Genomic DNA, 23,844 nt, shown 5'->3' with positions numbered 1-23,844 from the left:
CATCTCAGAGAGCAGGAAGCAGTCCATTTGTGGTACCCAAGTTGCAAGACACAGATAACAGAAATTGATAAATATGAGTTTCATAGCCTTTTACGAAACTTATAGGGTTCCCTTCACTTGATCTCAATCATGGGCCCAAAATAGGGTGAATTTACTGTTTCTGTGTGTGGGTCAGCTGCAGGTGTATGTAGCTTTTAGTTTAAGAAACAGAATTCCCAGGCTGTTGTATACATCTGTTCAGATTGTACGATGCTCAAGAATCTCACTTTCTTCATATTTTTTTTCTGGCGTATTTTAATTATACACAGTAGTGGGGGTCATTGTGACATATTTGTACGTGCACATAATATGTTCCATTTCATTCCCCAGTACTTCCTTTTCCCTCCCCTCCTTTCTCCCCTTGATCTCTTCCTCTCTTCTTTTTTCTTTTTATTGGTGCATTAAAATTATACATAATATTAGAATTCATTGTTACATATTTGTTCATATACACAATACAATCATATAATTTGTTCAATTTAGTTCCCCAGACCTCTCCTTTCCATCCCTTCCCACCCTTGCCTAGTCTCTTCTCTACTGGCCTCCTTCTCTTTTCATGAGATCCCACTCTTTTCCCCCTTTTCCTCTCTAAGAGGCTTCCACTTAGATAGATCTGTGTTCAAGTACTTGCTGGACATGTATGTTCTATGATAGAAGACAACCTGAAGGATCTCACTTCTAAGGGGATTGGCACTAACTCATTTGAAAGCAGGCTGGAAATTGTGAAGCTCTTAGCTGAGTCTTAAAGTGGGTTCCAATCAGTCAGAAAGAGACCCACCTTCAGAAAATCATGGCAGAATACACGTTCATGCTTACCCTGAGAAGAGCATTCAGTCACACTCTTTCACGTGGCCTGTGCATGAACACACACATACTCATGGCTACATTCTGATTCAGTGTCCTCTAAGCCCTCTCTGAAAGTGTTTTTTCTCCCTCACACAGATAATTAAGAGCTTTATTGTTGACTCTTGACACTGACTTGTTAACATGTCCCATCGTGTCTGTCTCAGATAGGTTAGAGAAACTTTCTCTAAACTATCTGAGTCAGACACGATAGCTTTACCTGATGGAGGGCAAGAACTTTGATGCCCTTTGTGTGCACAGTGAGCAAACGTGGGCAAGTGTGTGGTGAAGCCAGATTAGCTGCCTGCCAGGGCTCTGAAAACTCCCAGAAAGGTCTGTTCTGCCTGTGTGATAATGTACTATGTTCTTGCTGTGATTTTATTGGGGGGAAGAGGTGACATTTTAGAGTCTGCCAAAGGATTTCTGGCATAGATCTGTGTTCAAGTACTTGCTGGACATGTATGTTCTATGAGACTCACCTGAGTGAGTACCTCTAACTTCCTAAGCCTCAGTTGTGTCACCTGTAAAATGGGAAAGAACATGCGTGGGGAGAGGATGTGATGTTTTTAGCACAGCTGACAGAATTCTTGCTCAATCATGGCTGTTACTATTATTGGTGTTGTCTACAGCGCATCCCAGCTTTTAAGGATCTATCTTGATCAAGGTGAATAATCTGTGCCTTTCCTTCTCCTCCTGTCCATCTGACCTCTTCTTTCCTCTGCTTTCTCACCAGTTTTCTTAGCCCTGCCCCTCCTACTGGTCCCGCCCCTGGCTCCTCCCCTCCCCCCAAGCCCCTGCAAAGCACAGACTCAGCGGGGCAGGAAGGCTATGGTGTAATTTGGTAGGATCCTGGTAAAGCCCAAGGACTTAGCCGACACATCTAAGTCTTGGGGTGCTTTCAGGGACTTGAAGCAGAAGTTCTGCAAGATGGTGGTGAGGAAGAGAAAGAGTTCCATTCTAGCCAGGCCTTCTCCCAAGCAGTACCGCTTTCCTGAAGAGGAGAGGAGGGAGGGGCTGAAGTGAAGCCAACTCTCTGCAGCCTCACCCCAGTACCAGATCCCTGCATAGCAGTACAGTGGAGTAGCAGTACAGTGGCCCCAGAGACTTTCAGGAAGGGCTCTAATCTTCTCTGAGACTCGGTTTCTCTGGTACGTGAGGTGAGATGAACCATGCCGGATTACAGCACTGGGAAGTTTAAGTGCCCCTTCCCCCAGTTACATCCTCAAATATGGCTGCTATGCTGTCATTTTCTTTCCAAGAGTCTGAAGATTTTCTTGTGTGTTCCTGGAAAGTACTCTGACTTACTCTGAGTCTTTATTTTCCCCATCTCATAAAGGGGCTAGATGATCTCTTCCTTCTGGTCTTGGTGCTGGGGAGTTCTGGGGAGTACAACTGTCTGACTAGAGGGTAGTTCAAAGAGGGACTTCCCAGCTGGAGGAAGACCCTAGGCTGCACTGGGAGAGGAGATGGGATGAGGGAGCCTACGCGGGTGTGAGCCCCTGGTCTCTTACCCATGGAAAAGGGCACGTCAACATCAATCTTCTTCAGCTGTCTCTTGTCATCCAGGAAGTGCTGGGGGTTGAAGTCGTCAGGTGTGGAGAAGAACTTGGGGTCATTGAGCAGGGAGCCCAGCATAGGGAACACTTCAGTGTCCTTGGCAGGGGGAGGAAGGGGACTTTATCAGAGGGTTCAGGGATGAGAGCACTGAGGGCACAGAAACATAAGCAGGGGAATCAGAGTGCAGGGGTGAAGGGAAGTGGAGGTGAGGGAGTTGGGGTTCTGTGGCAGGAGCTTTGGGGGACATGAGGTTGATGTCTCTGAGTCAGGACCTTCAGGGAAGGTGTACTCGGTGTCTCCTGGTTTGGGAAATTTGGGGGACTTAGTGGCTCATATTCACTGAGATGGGCTGAGTGGGAGATTCTGGGTCTATGTCCCAGAGAAGGTGGTTGGGGCATACTCAGCCTGTGTCTCTCAAGGAAGGAGGTTGGGGGTACTAGGAGATTCATGTGCCCTCAGACAAAAAATTGGGGGACTGTAGTGAATCTCTGGAGGCATTAAGTCTATGGGAGTCACTGGAAGCAGGAGACCCTGGGTCGGAAGACTGAAGGTAGAAGGTGGTTGAGGAATTCTTTGTGATGGGGACAGAGAATGGAAAGCTTTCAATAGAAAGGGAGTTCTGGGGCCCCAGGGAGTGGGTTGCAGGTCCCATTAGGCTGGGCAGAGCAGCACCTTTGGGAGGAGGAAGTCTCGAAATATGGTGTCCTTGGTGACCTTGCGAGCCACACCCATGGGGGCAAAATTTGCAAATCTTTGGATCTCATGGATCACAGCCTCTGTGTAGGGCATGTTGGTACGATCCTCAAACTTGGGCTGTCGGTTCCTGCCAATTACCCGGTCAATCTCCTCATGGACTTTGGCTGGGAGAGAAGAGAGAATATGTTTAGCTATCCAGGGGCCTCAGAGTAGGATGATAGTCCTAATATGTAAATCTGGATAAATGGCACATATCTATGTATGACATGCATGTGGACAATTGAAAACAGATGTTGGTCATATGAAAATTTTGGCCAATGGCCCTGTTAACTTGTTAATTCTAGAATCATAGGGGAAGCAAAGGGAGGAGTCCAGGAGACCCTGGAGGTTGGAATCTGGCACTTGTATGCTCAGCAGAGGAGCCATTTACCCAATGGTTCAGACACTTTTAGTGTTTTCAGAGGAAGTGAGACTCTGTTCATTTCTGTCAGCTTAATAGCACTCTATATAGCTATTGCATAGCAGGTTGAGTCTGAGGTTCCTTGGACCTGGGAGAAGTGGGGTCATTGTGTTGGGCTCAGAGGTGTTGGAAAGGTACATGGGTCCCCATTTCCCTGTGTATCCCAACTTTACCCACAACATCTGGGTGCTTCAGGAATAGCAGGAAGCCAAAGCGTAAGGTTGAACTGACAGTCTCAGATCCAGCAAAGAAGAGGCTCAGTGTTGTCATTATTAGATTCTTCATGTAGAACTCTGTGTTGGGGTTATTCCTTTCCTGCAGAGTGAGAGGCTTCATGCTGAGTCCATTTATCATGCCCTTGGGGGCTGTCTGGGTTTTCTCCTTAGATCTGCCTCTGTTAGGTCCAGACCTCGAGGTGGGAAGAGGGGACCTAGATCTGCAGGTTCTGCAGTTCCCAGGCCTCTTCCCAGGCTGCTGGTTCTGCCTGACATGCTCTTTGGTGTTATTTGCCTGGCTGACAATCTGTTTTCAGCTTGGCTTTCACTTATTTAAATTGCAGAAATATTTAGAAAGAGGGATAGACTGTGAGGAGGATGGGCAGGGATGTCAAGACAGGGTGGTCAGAGACAGAGATATATTTTCTGAAGCAGACACAGAATTTTAAGCCAGATCATCCTACTTCTTTCCCAGACATGTTGTAGTTTCTTTGGAGGAATCCCCTCCCTGACTCTTTGAATTTAAGACTGCATAAAGGCTCATCTCCTTTCTGCATCGATGGGAGTCTGACATCCAAATGGGAGTGGGAGTCCTCCAATGTCATACAGTAAAGCCAGGTCACCTGTTCATACAGGTGCACCTGATGATGGGGGTAGGAACATTTAGAGAGTCTGGTGCTTAGTTGCTCCAGCCTTAGAATCAGAGAGACATGGATTTGAGCTAGGGATCACAGACAAGCCACTTGTGCAGTCATTTACAACCTTAGGGTCATAATAGGACCTTGTTTAAGAAAGCATATGGGTGCTAAGTATGTGGACAATGTCAAGCACTGGGGTGGTTCCAGGCACACAGCATGTTGTAGAGCTCACTGCTCTTTGTTTTGTCTCTGCCCTCGTCTTGGCTTCAGTCAGGGCTCAGTAGATGAAACAGTGATGATTAGTTGTGGTCTGAATTTTAAGGATTAGTATGACGGGGGGTAATGTGAGTAGGCTTCTGTTCTCCCCCTCTCCCCAGCCTGATTGGCCTCTGTTTGACTGTGGACCTCCCCACCCTGGCTGCTGACTGCACCTCCTTCATGCGGATGAGAAAGGAGTCGATGAAGTCCCGCGGGGAGTTGGGGTCCAGAGTGCGCTGGTTCTGCTCCACCTTCTTGGCTATGAAGTCCTCAAGTCCCTGCATGTCCTTAAAGACGTGTTGCTGTGGTCCTGGCAGGTACTTCATCACTGAGTGGAATATGTCAAAGAGCTGGAGAGGGGAAGAGAGATACAAGGGGGGAAGAGAGATGGATTGAGAGCTCTCAGTGGGCCGAACCCAATGAGAGTGGGACGTGTCTTAGCGCATGAAGATAGTGGGCTCAGGGCATCTGTCTGTGTGCTTATGTGCTTAGTGAGGTGGAATGGAAGCATGTACATAATTTTATATGTCGGTTAAATGTGAAGGACTCTAAGAATTTATTCCCTGGTACCCTCCCCCCTGCCCCCCCAAAAAAGAATTTAGGTGAGGTGGATGTGGGCTTCCATGCAATTTCACCCATTCAGGTGAAGACGGTTTGTTACACACCTGTAGGTGTCAAGATGGTCAAGTGATTTGGGAGTGGGGGAATTCAGGATGTTGAGCTGTTCAGGTGGAGTACAACAGGGCACTGCCTGTGTAGGTGTTTATATAATCAGGTAGACTAAGTTATGGTCAGTTTTCTAGATATTTATTGGATTTCATGTGGGGGTTGTGTAATGGTGTTCAGGCACTGAAGTGTGGCTGTAGTTCAGGTACAGAGTGGGAGGGAGATCTGTTTATGTGTTTAGGTGCACTTGGGGCTTCCTAGGGGGTACCTCAGTAGGGTGTGTGAGTGGGCTGATTTGCAGAACACTTATTAGGTGTTTTGGGAATAACCTGAGTAGATATTTTTGTGTTCGTCTTGATTGAGGTGCCAGGTAGTTAATGTATTTAAGTGGCTTGTGTTGGGAACACTAATCTAGATATTCCAGTAGGCTGGTTTGGGGCAGATGTGCAGAGGTCAAATGATTTTGGCATCCTGCACTTTGCAGTACCAGGTGTGGTGTTCAAGTATTTGGAAGGTGGCTGAGGTGGTCACTTCTTCAGGTGTGAAGAAATTTAGAAGCAATAGACAGAGATCAACTGTTAGATGTTTAGGTACTTTGGGTGGGAACACCTGCTCAGCTGAAAGCTGAGTGGAGGCATTTATCTTGCCTGCAGATGGTGTTGTGGGGTATCTGCTGAGATATCCAGGTGACCTTGGAGACTAGGTATTGGACATGAGTCCTGGACTCTTGTGCCACTGTGCAGTTGCCCAGGAGTGTGGCCTGGTTTAGAGGGGCCTTGTGTGGAAAAATATGGGGATTTGGGGAACCTTTTGCCAGGTGTGGGAGATTTTAGTAGGGGCCTGGTAGGGCAAAACTGGAATAGGTCACCTGCCCCATGGGAGAAGCTGCAAATTTGTTGATTCGCCCCATCATCTGCAGCAGTGACAGTAACTCTTTGTCCTCATAGTCGAAGCGATCTCCAAAGACAATGGAACTAATAACGTTGGCAACTGTTTTGCTCAAGTAGAAGGTGATATCAATGAAGGCGCCTGTGAGGTGGGGCAGGGTAGGGGAGAGAGTGGGATTGGGAGAGAGTTAACTGGGTGGTGAGATGCCAGTCTGAGGATTCAAGTAGGGCACTGCAGCAATGCACTAACTCCCACATGTTATCACCATTCCAAAGCACAACCCACAGGTCTTTTGCATTGGGTGTTTTCTTTCTCCTTCCCAATCACTCTCGGCCCCTTGCTCACCTTGTGTGCCTCGCAGGGCTTCGATGAGGAAGCCCGCCTCCTCCTGGATGCGTTCCTCAATACCCCGCTTGCCCACACCAAAGTCCCGCAGTGTGGTGATGGAGAAGCGCCTGAGTTGTTTCCCACGCTCTCCATTGCCAAATGCCACACCTGCGGAAGTGAACAGAGGGAGGAGAGAGGCTGGAGGAACCATGACCAATCCCTGAGGAGCTCCTGAGAGGAAGGCAGTGGAACCAAGTTGAATCTACAGCGAGCATGGGACAGCGTTAAGATTTACAAACTCAGAGCAGTGCCAGATACTTCCAGAAAGAGGAGGCTGAGTTGGAAGAAGACTTTCTGAAGAAGATAGTCAGGGGGAGGGAAGACAGATGTATCCTGAGAAAGGGAGATACCGGGACAGTCTAATGGAGGCAAGGAAAGAGAGAGAGAATGGACAGTGTCAGAGGAAGGAGAGAGGAGAGAGTCAAGACCTGGAGGTTGATATAAAGCTGAACTGCAGAAAGATGAAAAATAGGAGGAAAAACGCGCAAGTGTCAGGAGAAAGGAAAGATTGCTGCATGGAGATGGAGGCATGGGGACTTTGAAAGACATGGTGTGAGGTTCTGATAGAGGGAGAAGAAAGAAACAGAGGGATAGAAAAAGAGTCCCGGGGAAGCACAGAAGCTGAGGATGACAAAGGATCAGATAAAGTCTGAGGAGCAGGACTCCAATGGGGGACTCTCACAAGGTTCTAAGGAGGGATCAATGCAGGAAAGAAGACACTGAGGGAGGAGGCAGAGCCAGAGATAGAGAGAGATGTTAGGGAGAGCGGGACAGAGAGGGGGACGAGAAATTAGGACCCAGAAAGTTTAGAACAGCCCATAGTCCCACACAGGAGAGGCAGTGATGGATAAAGATGCAGAGAGAAGATCAGCAAAGGGCTTCCCATAGCCTTGAGGGGCTGGCAAGTAAAGGAGGGAACTGAGGCCACCAAGTTTACCTGGCCACCTTCCCCTATGTGCTGTCCCACTTACCATAACCTTTGAAGAGGTGGTCATAGGTGGCCTGCTGGCCTCGCCCACTGAACTCCTCAGCCTGATCCACCAACGCCTCCTTTACTGCATCGTATCCACACAACACCACGACCTGGCGAGTCCCCAGGTGGATCTTGAACACAGGGCCATAGTGTTTGCTCATCTGATCAGGGTAGGTGGGAATGGTTACAAGAGTCATGACCTGAATTTGTCTAGGACCCAGAAATCAGAGTCTGGGATGTGTTTCTCCCAAGTTCTGATAGTCTAGGTGAAATCCTAAGATCTAGTCTTTTCTAGCTAGGAACTGGTTGCTGAACCTTTAAATAACCCCCCTTCTAAGACTCTGACTCATCACGGTCAATCCTCTGACACAAAGCCCAAGAAAAACTGGGGAGGTCCCATGCCCATGTCATTCTACTCATTTCCCTGGCTGGTGGCACCTTCATGAGGCAGTTATACATCTGGTTTGTGTCCAGCTTCAGGTAGTTCCCGATGAAGGGCAGTGGAGTGGGTCCTGGAGGCAGCTTCCGCTTCAGACTCCTCTGTGATACCAACTTGAACACCATCATGCTCAGGCAGGCCAGCAAAGCCACCAGAAGGATCTCTGAGGCCAGCATGGTGGCAGTGAGGATGATAGGCAGGTGTTGATGGCTGCGATGGTTTGCCTTTATACTCCCAGAGATAAAAGGGTGGCCTTTGCACTTGTTTATATAATTGCTTCATTTTAGTTCCTAATGCTATCTCCCAACATGCATCCTGCCTATGTTGCAACACCCATGGCCAGGAAGGAGGAGGGGGAATTAAGGGAAGACTCATAGTCAACGGGACTCCAGGCTGAATTGTAGCACTTGAAGAGGTGCCTAAAGAGTGTGGATTTATGGACGTGAGAATTCTGCTCCATTGGAATATTTATGTGGTTGAGTACCTGAGCTTTGTATTTGGATTCCCAGATTGAGAAAGGGCCTGATATAGATTTGGAGTCTGCGATAAAATTCAAAGTCCTAGATTTCATTGGAATGAGATAGAATGTGTGGCTGTGGATTTGGGGTCCTTCAGTGAGGAGGGACATAGCTTCAGGAACTCGGGAATGGAGATTCCAGGGTTATAGATTTGAGAATTTGGAGTGAAAGAGACCTAGAGCTGTGGACATAGAGGTCCTATGTGCAAAGCCCAGCAGGAAACTGTAGTGAGCGCCTGAGCCCAGGTCTTGACCCACTGGCTTTATTCCTGTGCTCTTGATGCCCAGCCTCTTCATGGAACCTCGAGGTGAGGCCAGGATGGGCAGAATTGAGGTCCTCCAATCTCCAGTTTCAAGCCCATCTGCTGCTGGGAAAGGGGTAGAATATCAGAGTCACATTATCAGTGGAACTTTTTATAGAGCTGTAGAAGAGTAACTCGGAGTCACAGTTACAGAGGGACTCTGGCCAGGCCTTGAGAAATAGTAATAACCACGAAGAATACGGTGGGAAACCCTGATGTTCCATGGGTTCTGTTTAATGAAAATACCCGCTGGATTCTACCCAGATACTTACAGAAGCTTAATAGTTTTATTCAATAATTTCTATTACTGTTATCATTATTAGTAATGTTTCCCTTTCTACACGTGTGTACTGAAGACAGAGCTGAGAAGGTGAGCAGGGCCTACATCCATGAGAAGCCCTTAGGCAAATGGCCTTATGCCTGTTGTCCTACTCTGCCTTCCGTTTCCCCTTTCTGGGAATTGGTGTCCCACCAGTGGAAAGGGAACACTTGGGCAGCAAAGGTAGTACCTGAGGTTGTGTTAAGTGTCCTTTAGGGATGGTTCCTGGCTTCTCATGGACTGTTATTAGCAGACAGAGGGTGCTGTAGCCAGAGAGGTTTTGGTAAACTTCAGTGTGGTGAATAGAGGTGGATTCTAGGATGCTGAGGGTATGAGCAGAGAAAGGATGAGTGGCCCTACTGTCCTTCCCTTGAAATTCTGGTTTAAAAGAAAGGACAGTTTTCCTTTGTTGAGGTTTTGGTTTCCCCGGAAGACTAAGTCTGTGTGTGCATGAGTTTTTTTTTTCCAATCTTTGTGATGATGGACTGGTTCATTATCAACCTCACTGAGGTAATAAGGGAGGGAGCTTGGATTTTAGTGGTTTTCCCTTCTCCCTTTATTACCTGGCTTAGCCCACCCTGGTGGCCACATGGGGACCAAATTTAGTAGCATGTGCATTTTGATATTGGCACCATCAGTGAACAGTGGGATTATACTGATTATACTGATATCTGCATAAGGTGGGCCCATTGAGGGAAGGCATTAGGGTGGCACTAGGTTTCTCCCTAGTATATACTAGGTTGGAAAAGAAGTTATCACTGAAGTTATTATCACATGCACCTTTAGTGCCAAGATGATTATAAAGCTGGTTCAGGCAGCCATTGAGATTGCGTTCAGGAAAATGTAAGATGGCACCCTGTAGCTCTGAGGTTGGAACCAGCATATACTGACATAAGCATTAGGTTGACTATGAGATTGGTCATTTGGGGGCTTGAGATTGACCTCAGTTTTACCCTGGGAGTTGCCCTAGGTTGACACTTGATAGGGTCTGATAGTGGACCTTCCTGGTTATGAGCTGCCCGGGAGCTTCTAACTTTGAACAAGTAGAAATGGGCGAGTTCAGCACTTTCAGTACTATCGTCTTGCACAAAGTATTCTTGGCTCCTGTTCTCTGAGACCAATGGGGAGGGACAAGGGTCAGAGGAAAAAGCATAGAGAGGGGAGTTGTTTGTTGAGCTTGGAGGTGGAAAAGGTGGGGAAGAATATTAACCCAAGCTTGGCAGATATCAAACCTCATAATACCGATCACTAGCCTGCACCTGGGTTCTGTCCTTTTTCCTTCTTGAATAGGAAGGAGGATGATGTTTGAACAATTTGATACTCCGTGAAAGTGGCATTAGGAAGGGCTCTGGATTCAGACAGTCTCCAGTAAGCCACCCATAAGTGGTTGCATAGGCTGAGAATGGGAGAAGTACTGGGGATGCAGAGGTGATGTGTTTGTCCTTGCTGATGTCTCTGAAACATGAAGTGAGGGATCAGTGTCTATTGTCACATGGAGAGACACATATCTGTTGGCAGAGTTTTGGGACAGGCTTCTTGAGTGAGCTACTTGTGAACCCAGGAATGTCCCTTCCTCTTGCTAGGCCTCAGTTTCCCATTCTGCATAATGGATCTTGTTCTGGTTTTATGGGTAAAAATAAGGTTATGAGAAAGTCTAAAGATATCATTTGGATACTAACTTTATGCCTTCTTTATTTTGTTACCTTGAAAAGGTGCCTGCATTTTCTGAAACTTATGTGGTCAGTCAGAGCTCTTACTTTCTGTTTTTTGGTTTATAGATTTCCACCTGCCTTTTGGCATTTACTAAATGATCCTTCACTTCATGAAATTATAAACCAAATAATCTTAGCTCAAAAAATACTGGGATTGTAAATTTTAAGCATTTTTTTCAAATTTGACATTATTCTGTTTTCATAGTCTTTCACAAAGTATCATGGACAGTTGATGGACACCAGTATTTCAGAAGAAGAAAGGTCTGTACTATACCTTCTAGGGTCTTCTAGAAAAGAAGGCAATTGTGAAAGAATGCAAGTTTTCTGGGTCTGTCTACTATGTATAGCATGCTCTCTTCTTGTCTTTATCTGTGACTAGATTATCTGTCCCCAAACAGGAAACCTAGCAGAGTAATGTACCCAGTGTACTCCCAAAAGCAATGACTTATCCAGAGTGAACCCAGGACCTCCCTCAGCCAGCATCCTCCTAGGTCATGTTGCAAGAGGGCAGACAGGTGAAATGACCTGGGACGACAGTAGTGGAATGTACCTTCTTCTCGACTGCACACGGAACATTCTCCAGGTTAGGCATATGTTAAGTCACCAAGTAAGGATCAATAAATTAAAAAAATATTAAAATGATAAAATGTATTTTTTTGACCACAAAAGAGTGAAGGTAGGAATCAATAACAGAAGGGAAATAGCAAAATTCACAAAAAAGTGGAAATTAAAATACTCAAAAATTTAACTGGACATTTTAAATTGCTCTTAATTTTATCCCACCAAGTCCTAAGTTTCAGTTCTAGATAGATAATGGGTTAAATTTCCCTTAATGATGCAAGACATTGTACATATTTAGGGGAGATCTCATGATGTTTTGGTGTATGCACACATTGTGAAATGAGTCAGTCATGGTTAAGTAAACATTTTTAACAGCAATGGGTGGAAGGATAAATCATGAGACAGTTTATAAAATACTGAAAGAATGACAACAAAAACAATATATAAACTATGAGTTGCAGCAAAAGTATGTAAGCAGGCAGAGGGAAACATAAAGAACATCTATATTAAGTTGGAAGAAAAATTAAACAACTCTTTAAAAATGAAATGAATTAATTTTTATAATGAACTATTGAACATATTTATGTGGTATAATGGGATGTTCTAAAAATCTGTCAAATCTATATTTTACCTTTACATCTTTTTCCCACTTTTAAAAAATTGCTTTTATTTATATTTATATTTTTTTATTTTTTAAAGAGAGAATTTTTAAAATATTTATTTATTTATTTTTTAGTTTTTGGTGGACACAACATCTTTATTTTATTATTTATTTATTTTAAAGAGAGAGAGATAATTTTTTAATATTTATTTTTTAGTTTTCGGTGGACACAACATCTTTATTTTATTTTTATGTGGTGCTGAGGATGAACCCAGCGCCCTGCGCATGCCAGGCGAGCATGCTACTCCTTGAGCCACATCCCCAGCCCCTATTTTATTTTTTTATGGGGTACTGAGGATTGAACCCAGCACCACATGCATGCCAGGCAAGCGCGCTACCACTTGAGCCACATCCCCAGCCCTTATTTTTTAAATACATTATAATTCTTATTTCACATGTAGAACCTAATTTTTCATATCTCTGTATATAAAGTATGTTCATACCAATTCAGGTCTTCATACATGCACTTTGGATAATGATGTCCATCACATTCCACCATCATTGCTAACCCTCTGCCCTCTCCCATCCTCTCCCACCCCTCTGCCCTATCTAGAATTCATCTATTCTTCCCATGCTCCCTCTCCCTATCCCACTATAAATCAGTAACCTTATATCAGAGAAAACATTTGCCATTTGTTTTTTTGGGATTGGCTAACTTCACTTAGCATTATCTTCTCCAACTGCATCCATTTACCTGAAAATGCCATGATTTTATTCTAGTTTATTGCTGAGTAATATTCCATTGTGTATATATACCACATTTTTTAATCCATTCATCTACTGAAGGGCATCTAGGTTGGTTTCCACAGTTTAGCTATTGTGGATTGTGCTGCTATAAACATCGATGTGGCTATGTCTCTGTAGTATGCTGTTTTTAAGTCCTTTGGGTATAGACCAAGGAGAGGGATAGCTGGGTGAAATGGTGGTTCCATTCCAAGTTTCCAAGGAATCTCCATACTGCTTTCAATATTGGCTGCACCAATTTGCAGTGCCACCAGCAATGTATGAGTGTGTCTTTTTCCCCACATCCTCGCCAACACTTATTGTTGTTTGTCTTCATAATAGCTGCCATTCTGACTTGAAGTGAGATGGTATCTTAGAGTAATTTTGATTTTAATTTCTCTAATTACTAGAGATGATGAACATTTTTTCATATATTTGTTGATTGATTGAATATCCTCTTCTGAGAAGTGTGTGTTCTTGTCCTTGGCCTATTTATTGATTGGGTTATTTGTTTTTTGGTGTTTAGTTTTTTGAGTTCTATATATACCATAGAGATTAGTGCTCTGTCTGTTGTGTGAGGGGTAAAAATTTGCTCCCAAGATGTATGTTCTCTATTCATCTCACAGATTGTTTCTTTTGCTGAGAAGAAACTTTTTAGTTTTACTCCATCCTATTTAAAGATTCTTGGTTTTAATTCTTGCACTATAGGAGTCTTATTAAGGAAATTGGGGCCTAATCCCACATGATGAAGATTAGGGCCTACTTTTTCTTCTATTAAGCAGAGAGTCTCTGGTTTAATTCCTATATCCTTGATACACTTTGAATTCAGTTTTGTGCATGGTGAGAGATAGGGGTTTAATTTCATTTTGTTGCATATGGATTTCCAGTTTTCCCAGCACCATTTGTTGAAGAGGTTATCTTTTCTCCAATGCATGTTTTTGGCACCTTTGTCTAATATAAGATAATTATAATTTTGTGGGTTAGTCTCTGTGTCCTCTATTCTGTACCATTGGTCTACCAGTCTGTTTTGGTGCCAATACCATGCTGATTTTGTTACGATTGCTCTATAGTATAGTTTAAGGTGTGGTATAGTGATGCCACCTGCTTCATTCTTCCTGCTAAGGATGGCTTTAGCTATTCTGGGTCTCTTATTTTTCCAGATGAATTTCATGATTGCTTTTTCTATTTCTATGAGGAATGCCATTGGTATTTTGATCAGAATTGCATTAAATCTGTGTAGTGCTTTTGGTAGTATGGTCATTTTGATAATATTAATTCTGCCTATCCAAGAGCAAGATAGATCTTTTCATCTTCTAAGGTCTTCTTTGATTTCTTTCTGTAGGGTTCTGTAGTTTTCATTGTGTAGATCTTTCACTTTTTTCATTAAGTTGATTCCCAAGTATTTTATTTTTTTTTGAGGCTATTGTAAATGGGGTAGTTTTCCTCATTTCCTTTGAAATACCTTTGATTTATGGGTGTTGATTTTATAACCTGCTACTTTGCTGAATTCATTTACTAGTTCTAGAAGTTTCCTGGTGGAGTGTTTTTGGGTTTTCTAGGTATAGAATCATATCGTCAGCAAATAGTGCTAAATTAAGTTCTTTCCTATATGTATCCCTTTAATTTCTTTCATCTGTCTAATTGCTCTTACCAGTGTTTCAAGAACTATGTTAAACAGAAGTGGTGAAAGAAGGCATCCCTGTCTTGTTCTGGTTTTTAGAGGGAATATCTTCAATTTTTCTCCATTTACAATGATGTTGGCCTGGGGCTTGGTGTAGATAGCTTTTATGATGTTGAGATATGTTCCTGTTATCTCAAGTTTTTCTAGTATTTTGAACATGAAGGGGTGCTATATTTTGTCAAATGCTTTTTCTGCATCTATTGAGATGATCACACGATTCTTATCTTTGAGTCTATTGATGTGATGAATTATGTTTATTGATTTCTTTATGTTGAAGCAACCTTGCATACCTGGAATGAATCCCACTTGATCATGGTGCACAATCTATTTATTTATTTATTTAATCATACATGACAGCAGAATGTATTTTGATATATATACATACATGGAATGTACATACATCAATCATATTGTCTATTCTATTCTGCTGCCCTTCCTATCCTCCATACTCCTCCCCTATGGTGCATGATCTTTTGGATATGTTTTTGTATTTGATTTGCCAGAATTTTATTGAGAATTTTTGCATTTATGTTTATTAGAGATATTGGTCTAACATTTTCTTTCTTTGATGTGTCTTTGCCTGGTTTTGGGAACACAGTGATATTGACCTCATAGAATTGGTTTGGAAGTATTGCCTCTTTTTCTATTTCCTGAAATAAATTGAAGAGTATTGGTATTAGTTCTTCTTTAAAGGTCTTGTAGAACTCAACTGTGTATCCATCTGGTCCTGGGCTTTTCTTGGTTGATGGGCTTCTGATGGTGTCTTCTATTTCATCACTTGATGTTGGTCTGTTTAAAATGTGTATATCTTCCTGATTCAATCTGGGCAAGTTGTATGACTTAAGAAATCTGTTGATGCCTTCAATATCTTCTATCTTATTGGAGTATAAGTTTTCAAAATAATTTCTAATTATCCTCTGTATTCCTGTAGTGCCTGTTGTAATATTACCTTTTTCATCACGTATGTTGGTAATTTGAGTTTTCTATCTCTCTTTGTCTTTGTTAGTATAGCTAAGGGTCTGTCAATCTTATTTATTTTTTCAAAGAACCAACTTTTTGTTTTGTCAATTTTTTCAATTGTTTCTTTTGTTTTGATTTCATCTCTGATTTTAATTATTTCTTGCCTTCTACTGCTTTTGCTGCTGGTTTGTTCTTTTTCTAGGGCTTTGAGATGTAGTGTGAGGTCATTTATTTGTTGGCTTTTTCTTATTTTAAGGAATGAACTCCATGCAATGAATTTTCCTCTTAGTACTGCTTTCATAGTGTCCCAGAGATTTTGATATGTTGTGTCTGTGTTCTCATTTATGTCTAAGAATTTTATAATTTCCTCCTCATGTCTTCTGTAACCCATTGTTCATTCAGTAGCATATTGTTCAGTCTCCATGTAATGCAGGAATTTTTCTTCCTTATTTTATCATTGATTTCCAATTTCATTCCATTGTGATTGGATAAAATGCATGGTAGTATCTCTACTCTTTTGTATTTGCTAAGAGTTGCCCTGTGGCATAATATATGGTCTATTTTTGAGAAGGATCCATATGCTGCTGAGAAGAAAGTGTATCCGCTTGATGTTGGTTGATATATTCCATATATGTCAATTAAGTCTAAGTTATTAATTTTGTTATTGAGTTCTATAGTTTCTTTATTCAACTTTTGTTTGGAAGATCTGTCCAGTGGTGAGAGAGGTGTGTTAAAATCACCCATGATTATTGTGTTGTGGTTTATTTGACTCTTGAACTTGAGAAGAGTTTGTTTGTTGACCATAGCTGCACCATTGTTTGGGGCATATATATTAATGATTGTTATGTCTTGTTGGTGTATGGTTCCCTTGTTCAGTATGTAGTGTCCTTCTTTATCCCTTTTGATTAACTTTGGCTTGAAGTCTACTTTATTTGATATGAGTATGGACACCCCTGCTTGCTTCCAAGGTCCATGTGAGTGGTATTATTTTTCCCAACCTTTCACCTTCAGTCTGTGTATGTCTTTTCCTACCAAATGAGTCTCCTGTCGGCAGCAATATTGATGGATCTTTTTTTAAAATCCAGTCTACTAGCCAATGTCTTTTGAATGGTGAGTTTAAGCCATTAACATTTAGGGTTACTATTGAGATATGGTTTGTATTTCCAGCCATATTTGTTTATTTTTGTTATTTAACTTGACCTGATTTTCCTCTTTGATTAGTTTTTCCTTTAGTGTACTACCTTCCACTGTTGGTTTTCAGTGTTATTTTTCATTTCCTCTTCATGAAATGTGTTGCCAAGGATGTTTTGAAGCACCAGTTTTCTATCTGCAAATTCTTTTAACTTTTGTTTATCGTGGAAGGTTTTTATTTCATCTTCAAACCTGAAGCTTAATTTTGCTGGATACAAGATTCTTTGTTGGAACCCATTATCTTTCAGCATTTGAAATATGTTGTTCCAGGATCTTCTAGCTTTCAGGGTCTGTGTTGAAAGATCAGCCGTTAACCTAATTGGTTTACCCCTATATGTGATCTGCTTCCTTTCCCTTGTGGCTTTTAAAATTTTCTCTTTGTTCTGTATGTTGGGCATTTTCATTATAGTGTGTCTTGGTGTGGATCTTTTGTGATTCTGCACATTCGGCATCCTGTAGGCTTCTAGGATTTGGATTTCTGTTTCATTCTTCATTTCTGGAAAGTTTTCTAATATTATTTCATTGAACAGATTGTTCATTCCTTTGGTTTGGACCTCAATACCTTCCTCTATCCCAATAACTCAAATTTGGTCTCTTTATGCTATCCCATATTTCTTGGATGTTCTGCTCATGGCTTCTTATTAGTCTCGCTGTGCTGTCTACGTTCTTTTTGAGATGATATACTTTGTCTTTGTTGTCTGATGTCCTGTCTTCTAAGTGGTCTACTCTGCTGGTGATACTCTCATTTGAGTTTTTAAATTTATCATTTCTTTCATTTCTAGGATTTCTGTTTGGTTTTTTTGTATTACCTCAAGCTCCCTGTAGAGATGATATTTTGCTTGTTGGATTTGTTTATGTAATTCATTGTCGAAGTGATCTTTTATTGCCTGCATTTGTTGTTTAATGTCTTCCCTGATACTCCAGAACATCTGAACCATGTATATCCTGAAATCTTTATCTGACATTTTTTTCTGCTGTAGATGTTACCTTTTCTAATGTTGTATTGTCTTGCATTGTTTGTGGTCCTTTCTTTCCATGTCTTTTCATGTTGCTCACATTTCTTTCCAGCTCTGTGAGATGGTTGTGTTATTGTTTTTCCCCTATAGATTTATATTGCTCTTGTATAGTTCCAGAATCTCTCCTTTGTGGGGAAAGACAATGTTAACAGTTCCCAATATCAACAATACATCATCTATGGGCAAGTTTTCGTTATTAATACATTTATAGTTAGTTTCTATGTCTAGAGATGTTGGATTCAATTATTATTTAAAATGTAGTCATTAATTTTATAAAAGGCATACAGTTTCTGGTGGCATATAGAGAACTGAGGGTCGGGTGTAGGACGTTATGTTAAGGGAGAAAGGTGTGGGTGTATGAGGTTAATATATCTTAGCAACTTTGGAGGAGGACTCTAATGAATAGACAGGAGGTAGTTTAGGGAAGAAGCCATAAAATTAAACACCTACAAGTATTTAGAAAATTACCCGAAGTAAAAATAGTAAAAGTTAGGAGGTTGAAAGTGGGAGAGAGGGAGGTAGAAAATAAAAAGGAAAGAAAGAAAGAGAAAAAAGAGAGAGGGGAAAGAAAATAAGAAAAAAAGAGGGAGAGGGGCTTATGCAATTTCTCTATATTATATTATTCTGGTGATTCAGTTTTCAAAGTCCTATTTCATGCAAAGTTCTTGGTTTCACATATGTTGGGGTTGTGAGGACCAGAGAGGGAAGGGTAGAGGAGAATGGATGAGAAGAGAGAAAAAAAACCTCCTAGAATTCTGTTTTCTTTTTTTCCAGTAGGTGGCATTGTCTATTCCAAGCTTGAGTCTCTGTGCTCAGGGTGGTGGAGGTAACCCGTGTGAGAGGGCTTGAGCTTCTGCCTAGAGCCTCCCTGCTCTTAGTCTCTCAGAGTTAGAAACCAGGTGCCTGTCTGTACAGTTGCAGTTCTGCCTTGATAGCCATGCCCCCCAAAAGATTGTGAGAAAGGTTTTGAGTTATCACATCTGGGGGTGGGGGAGTTGGAACCCAGGTACCTGATCAGCTGCAGAACCGCGCTGGTAGCCACGCCTACCAAGAGATGGCAAGAAAGGTTTTCCAAGATGGATTCTGTCTGTTCCCTGCATCGGGTATTTGGTGAGGTGGGGGTTGCTGGGGTGACCTTGTGGTGTGGCTAGAATTTGGTCTGGTGACCTGCATGGGAGCAGAGTGTAGTCTGGTGATCTACAGTTCTGTAGAGGTGCTGAGTTTGTACTTCTGATTCGCCACTTGTGGGCCACACGGGTTCAGACTGTGGGCTTTGGGGCCGTCGTTCTGCACCACGATTGCTGCTCCAGTGGAATCTGCAAAAAATTCGCTGTATGGGGTCCTGTCACATGCTCTGAGATGTAGTTTTTCGTCAAGGCAGGACCCGATGGAGAAGCCCTTTGACTGTTTTCTCAGATTTGTGGGCAGAGCCACCAGAAGCAGTATCTCCTCTACTCCGCCATCTTGGCTCCCTCCCTCTGTGTAGTATTTCTTTAAATGTTTTCTCTAGTGGTAGCTATGTAGACATAAGTTCTTTTAGTTTCTGCCTATCATGGAAGGTTTTATTTCCTCTTCTATTATGAAGAATAGCTCTGCTGGATATAGCACTTTTGGTTGACAGTTATTTTCCTTCAGGGCTTGAAACACAGCCTTTCAAGGCTTCCTGTATTTTATGGTATGTTCTAAGAAATCAGAATTCTGACTTGCTTGCCTCTCACTGTAACATGATATTTTCTCTATTGAGGCTTTAAAAAATTTTAGCTTTATTCTCTGTGTTAGGCATTTAAATTATAATGTGTCATAAAGGGTTCTCCTTTGGTCTTTATTTCGCTTTCTGAATGCTGCCCATATCTGGATGTCCATCTCATTCTCAAGGTTTTGAAAATTTTCTGTTATTATTTCCCGAAAGAGCTTATGAACTCCATTAACTCACATTTCACAATGCTCTTCAATTCCAGTAATTTTAAAATTTGGTCTCCTAATGTTTTCCCAGAGTTTTTGCATATTGTGGTCATGATTCCTTGTTTTTTTTTCCTTTAATACTGTTTTGATATTCAAAGTTGTTCACTTAGACTTCCAGCTCTGAGATTCTGTTTCAGCATGGTCTATGTTCAACTGAACATTTAGAATGATTTATTGTGTCTTTCACTTGCAATATTTCTGTTTGATGTTTATCAATATCTCTAACTCCTTATTGAATTTCTCATTCATGTCCTGTACTGATGTCCAAAGGTGCATTGCCTCTAGGCTGGGTTTAGCACAGCAGCAGAGTCTCCACCTTTGAACTTGTAGTGTATCAGTGTATTCTCAGCACATCATAGAAAAGGGGGAAATAAACAATAGCAACAACAGAAGCAAACAATATGCAGCATTAAAATACATGTCTGATGGGGCTGGGTGGTAGATTATTCGCCTAGCATGTGCAGGTGCTGGGTTTGATCCTCGGCAACAAATAAAAATAAAATAAAGGTATTGTGTCTAACTTCAACTAAGACAAAATATTAAAATAAATAAATAAATACCTGGTAGCTACTATGACATCTACAATACTACTTGCCCAAAAAAAAAAAAAAAATGAACACTGGGTTCAACAATTGCCAACAGCAAAAAAAAAAAAAAAAAAAAAATTGTGAACTAGATATGGCAATTGAATAAATAAAATAAAAATTAAGGAAAAAGTACTTTTTTCTGGTAGGAGCATACTGGGGATTGAACTCAGGGGCACTCAACCACTGAGCCACATCCCCAGTCCTATTTTGTATTTTAGTTTGATACAGGATCTCACTGAATTGCTTAGTGCCTCGCTTTTGCTGAGGCTGGCTTTGAACTTGCAATCCTTCTGCCTCAGGCTCCCGAGCCACTGGGATTATATGCATGTGCTATTGTGCCAGGCCAGAAAAAGTACTCTTAATAAAAATTAAAATATTGTCTCCCCTTTGCTGATCAAAACTGTTGGTGAGGATGGTGAATGGTGATGGATGATCACTGCATATGCCTGTCTTTTCCATTTCTTCTTGGGCTGTGTATCCCATAGAGAAAGCAAGGATTGGGGGTTGTTATGACTGTCCTCTTTTGCATTGCTTACTGAACTGCCACCTGGAGTGGCCTAAGACTGAAGGTGGTGGAAATAGCTCTCAGCTTTCCTTCTCACTAGTAAAAAGTAGGATGGGGAGGGAAGTATCTCTCATACACAGGTGTTTTGTCTGGAAAGACCTGGTTAATACACTGCCAGGAGGTTCCAATAAGGGTGTCCTGGCAGCTGTGCCTTAGCTCTAATCAGGCCTTTGGGACCTTGTTAGATATTATCTACTCTAGAGAGAGTAGATGGACACACCCCTTTGGCTGGTCACCTGATGGTCTCTACTGGGAGTGTGGATCTCAGGAGTCCCTGAGAATCTACACATAGATTAGGGTACCAAAGGCATCTCAGGCCTCTCAAACGCTGTTGCCCATGATGAATGCAGCCTTCCCAGGTTCAAACCCAAGTGTAATCCTGCCTGCCTGATCAGTTTCCTGACCCTCTTCAGCTGGACACAAGAGCCAACAGATGGCAAAGAGAAAGTGAGTTGAACTCTTTCTTCATGTCTCTGACTTGAATCCCCCTGGGTACCATCTCCTCTGTTGCCTTTTCACTAATGTCCTCCTAGGTACACCCTCAGCCACATGGTGGCACTTGCCAGGACTGCATGGCCATACTTGCTATGATTTCCTAGACCTCCCACAAGAGCAAGCTTCAGCACAGCCTCCTAAAGATGACTCTCCACCTTAGCTCTCCACATGACAGTTGAGAAACAGTTCTCTTCAAATACCAGTTAGCGAGTGATGCAGACTCTGGGTCAGTTTGGTTCAGGCTGCTTTTTTGTTCTACAGAATTTTCTGTGCCATATTGGTCTGTTGTGTTTCTGTCTCTGTTTGTGTCATCCCTTTCTTTTTTTTTAAAACAATGAGAGAATTTTAATATTTATTTTTTAGTTCTCGGCAGACACAACATCTTTGTTGGTATGTGGTGCTGAGGATCAAACCCGGGCCACACGCATTCCAGGCGAGCGCGCTACCGCTTGAGCCACATCCCCAGCCCAGTGTGTCATCCCTTTCCTCTGTGGAGAACCAGTGCTTCTGCTACTGCCACTGCTACAGTCTGCTTGGCTCAAAGGCACTCTTTCTGGTCCTTTGTTCATTGCACCCAAATTTCTGAGTCTCTAAAGCACTCTGATTCTCCAGGGTTCAATTTGATTGAATTTCCTCTTTCACCCACCTTGTTGAATCCTGAGCCATGGAGCAACTGGGAATGCAGGCTTCCTCTAGCCCACCATCTTGAATCGTCAAGCCTATCTTTTTATAAGTCCCCATGGCCCTGGCACTGGGACAGATATTGTTATGGCCAAGGCAGCTAATGTGCTCAGCTTGTATTCCAGCCCCAAACATGACCTTGATTGTGGGATCCTTGGCTCTGCTGTGGGAATCTCAGGCAATGGATGAAATTCAAGTACTTTTCTCATGTCAGTCTATTTTATGCTAATTGAATCCTTAGACCAGTTGGACATCTTGAGAGGAGAGAGGTAAAGTTTTTTGTTTGCTTGTAGGGTCATTGGGAGAAAGTGGTTGATGGATACTTGAGAAATCTCTGTATATCTTTTTTTGTGAATCTCTAATTATCTCACAATAAAGAGACATATAAAATTGAATTTATTCTCTTCATTATCACTTTAAATTTTTTTCATTGATTTCTGAACTTTTAGTTTTGTCCTGTTCCTTGTATTCCCTTTGGATTTTCTGTGTTGTTTTATAACTTCTAAAGCTGGAAGGATAGTCAGGGTATGAATTTTCAGACCTTTCTATTTTCTCATATGAAAATGGAAGGCTACAAATCAATCTCCAAGCTTTTGCAAAAGAATCAGAACTTGTATTTCTTCCCACTTTATCCTTTTCAAGGTTGTTTTATCTCTTGTAGTTCTTTTGCCTTTGTATGTAAAATTTCAAAGATGTGTATATATTCACAATACAAACATTGAGTTTAATTGTATTAAACCCATAGATCAGTTTGGGTGAGGTGGCATCATTATTCTATTGAAACTTCTAATTCATGAATGTGGCATTTCTCTCCATTTATTTACATATGAATTGATGTTTCACCAGTATTTTAGAGTTTTCACTATACTCATTTTCTGCATGTGTTGTTAGATTTTACTGAAGTATATTTGAATTTGGTGGTTAATGGTACTTTTTCAAAATGGTATTTATTTGCTATTATGTGGAAATAAAAAATTATTTGTATATGTTTCCTATTTTTGCTAATCTCACATTAATGGTATGGGATTTAGGGGAAATATTATTTGATATTTTCTACATAGAGTATCATGTCATCTCCAAGTCAGGACAGTTTGTGTAATTTCCTTCTAATATAAATAACCTTTGTTTCTTGTTCTTGACAGGGTGCTGGCTAGAATTTCCAGTGCTTTATTGAACAAAATTGTTGAGAACAGACACTTTTGGTGTTTCCTTTTCTTGGTTGAAAGTATTTATTTTGTTACAATCAAGTATGATATCTGTAGCAGGTTTTTACAATATTCTTTTTTTAAAATATTTTTTTAAACTTTTTTAATATTTATTTTTTAGTTTTGGGCGGACACAACATCTTTGTTTGTATGTGGTGCTGAGGATCGAACCCGGGCCGCAGGCATGCCAGGCAAGCGCGCTACCGCTTGAGCCACATCCCCAGCCCTTTACAATATTCTTTATCAAGCTGTGCAAATTCCCCTCCCCACTGCTTCTAATTTGCAGGGAACTTTTATTATGAACAATGTTGAATTTCAGCAAGTGATTTTCTAAGTCTACTTATTTGATCATGTGATTTTCTCCTTATTTTTTGAATAGAGTGTATTTTGACATGTTATACCTATGAGGAGTGTAACTTATTCTAATTAGGATACCATTCTTGTGGTTGTACATGATGTGGAGTTTCATGGTGTTGTATTCACATATGAACATAGGAAAGTTATGTCCATTCATTCCACTGCCTTTCTTTTTCCTATCTGCCCTTGCTTCCCTTCATTCCCCTTTGTCTAACCCACTGAACTTCTTTCTTCCCCTCTGACTTATTGTGTGTTAGCAATGATTTTCTTTAATCTCTTTATATGGAAAA

General features: G+C 41.7%; 2 protein-coding genes across 2 annotated transcripts in view; one reads left to right on the top strand and one right to left on the bottom strand.

The window, feature by feature from the left end:
* LOC308638430 (cytochrome P450 2G1) overlaps window positions 1–23,844 on the top strand; it is a 90,993-nt gene that overhangs the window by 31,911 nt on the left and 35,238 nt on the right. Inside the window, exon 2 of the mRNA XM_081275871.1 lies at window positions 11,308–11,492. Within this exon, the coding sequence (XP_081131997.1) occupies window positions 11,430–11,492 (63 nt within the window). The 5' untranslated portion in view covers window positions 11,308–11,429. The remainder of the gene's footprint in view (window positions 1–11,307; window positions 11,493–23,844) is intronic.
* On the bottom strand, window positions 1,692–8,687 carry LOC308638432 (cytochrome P450 2A3-like; the record flags this gene model as incomplete). Its single annotated transcript, XM_081275874.1, has 9 exons — window positions 8,059–8,687; window positions 7,619–7,781; window positions 6,606–6,755; window positions 6,241–6,401; window positions 4,880–5,056; window positions 3,769–3,910; window positions 3,112–3,299; window positions 2,394–2,535; window positions 1,692–1,873 (listed from the first exon to the last, which is right to left on the bottom strand). The coding sequence occupies exons 1-9, from the start codon at window positions 8,233–8,235 to the stop codon at window positions 1,692–1,694; spliced, it is 1,482 nt and encodes a 493-aa protein (XP_081132000.1). The 5' UTR covers window positions 8,236–8,687.

The sequence above is a fragment of the Spermophilus citellus genome, assembly GCF_964194105.1.
Source record: "Spermophilus citellus genome assembly, chromosome: 18".
NCBI classification, from domain to species: Eukaryota; Metazoa; Chordata; class Mammalia; order Rodentia; family Sciuridae; genus Spermophilus; species Spermophilus citellus.
The sequence above is the reverse complement of the archived record's forward strand: the minus strand, read 5'-3'. Positions and strand labels throughout refer to the sequence as shown.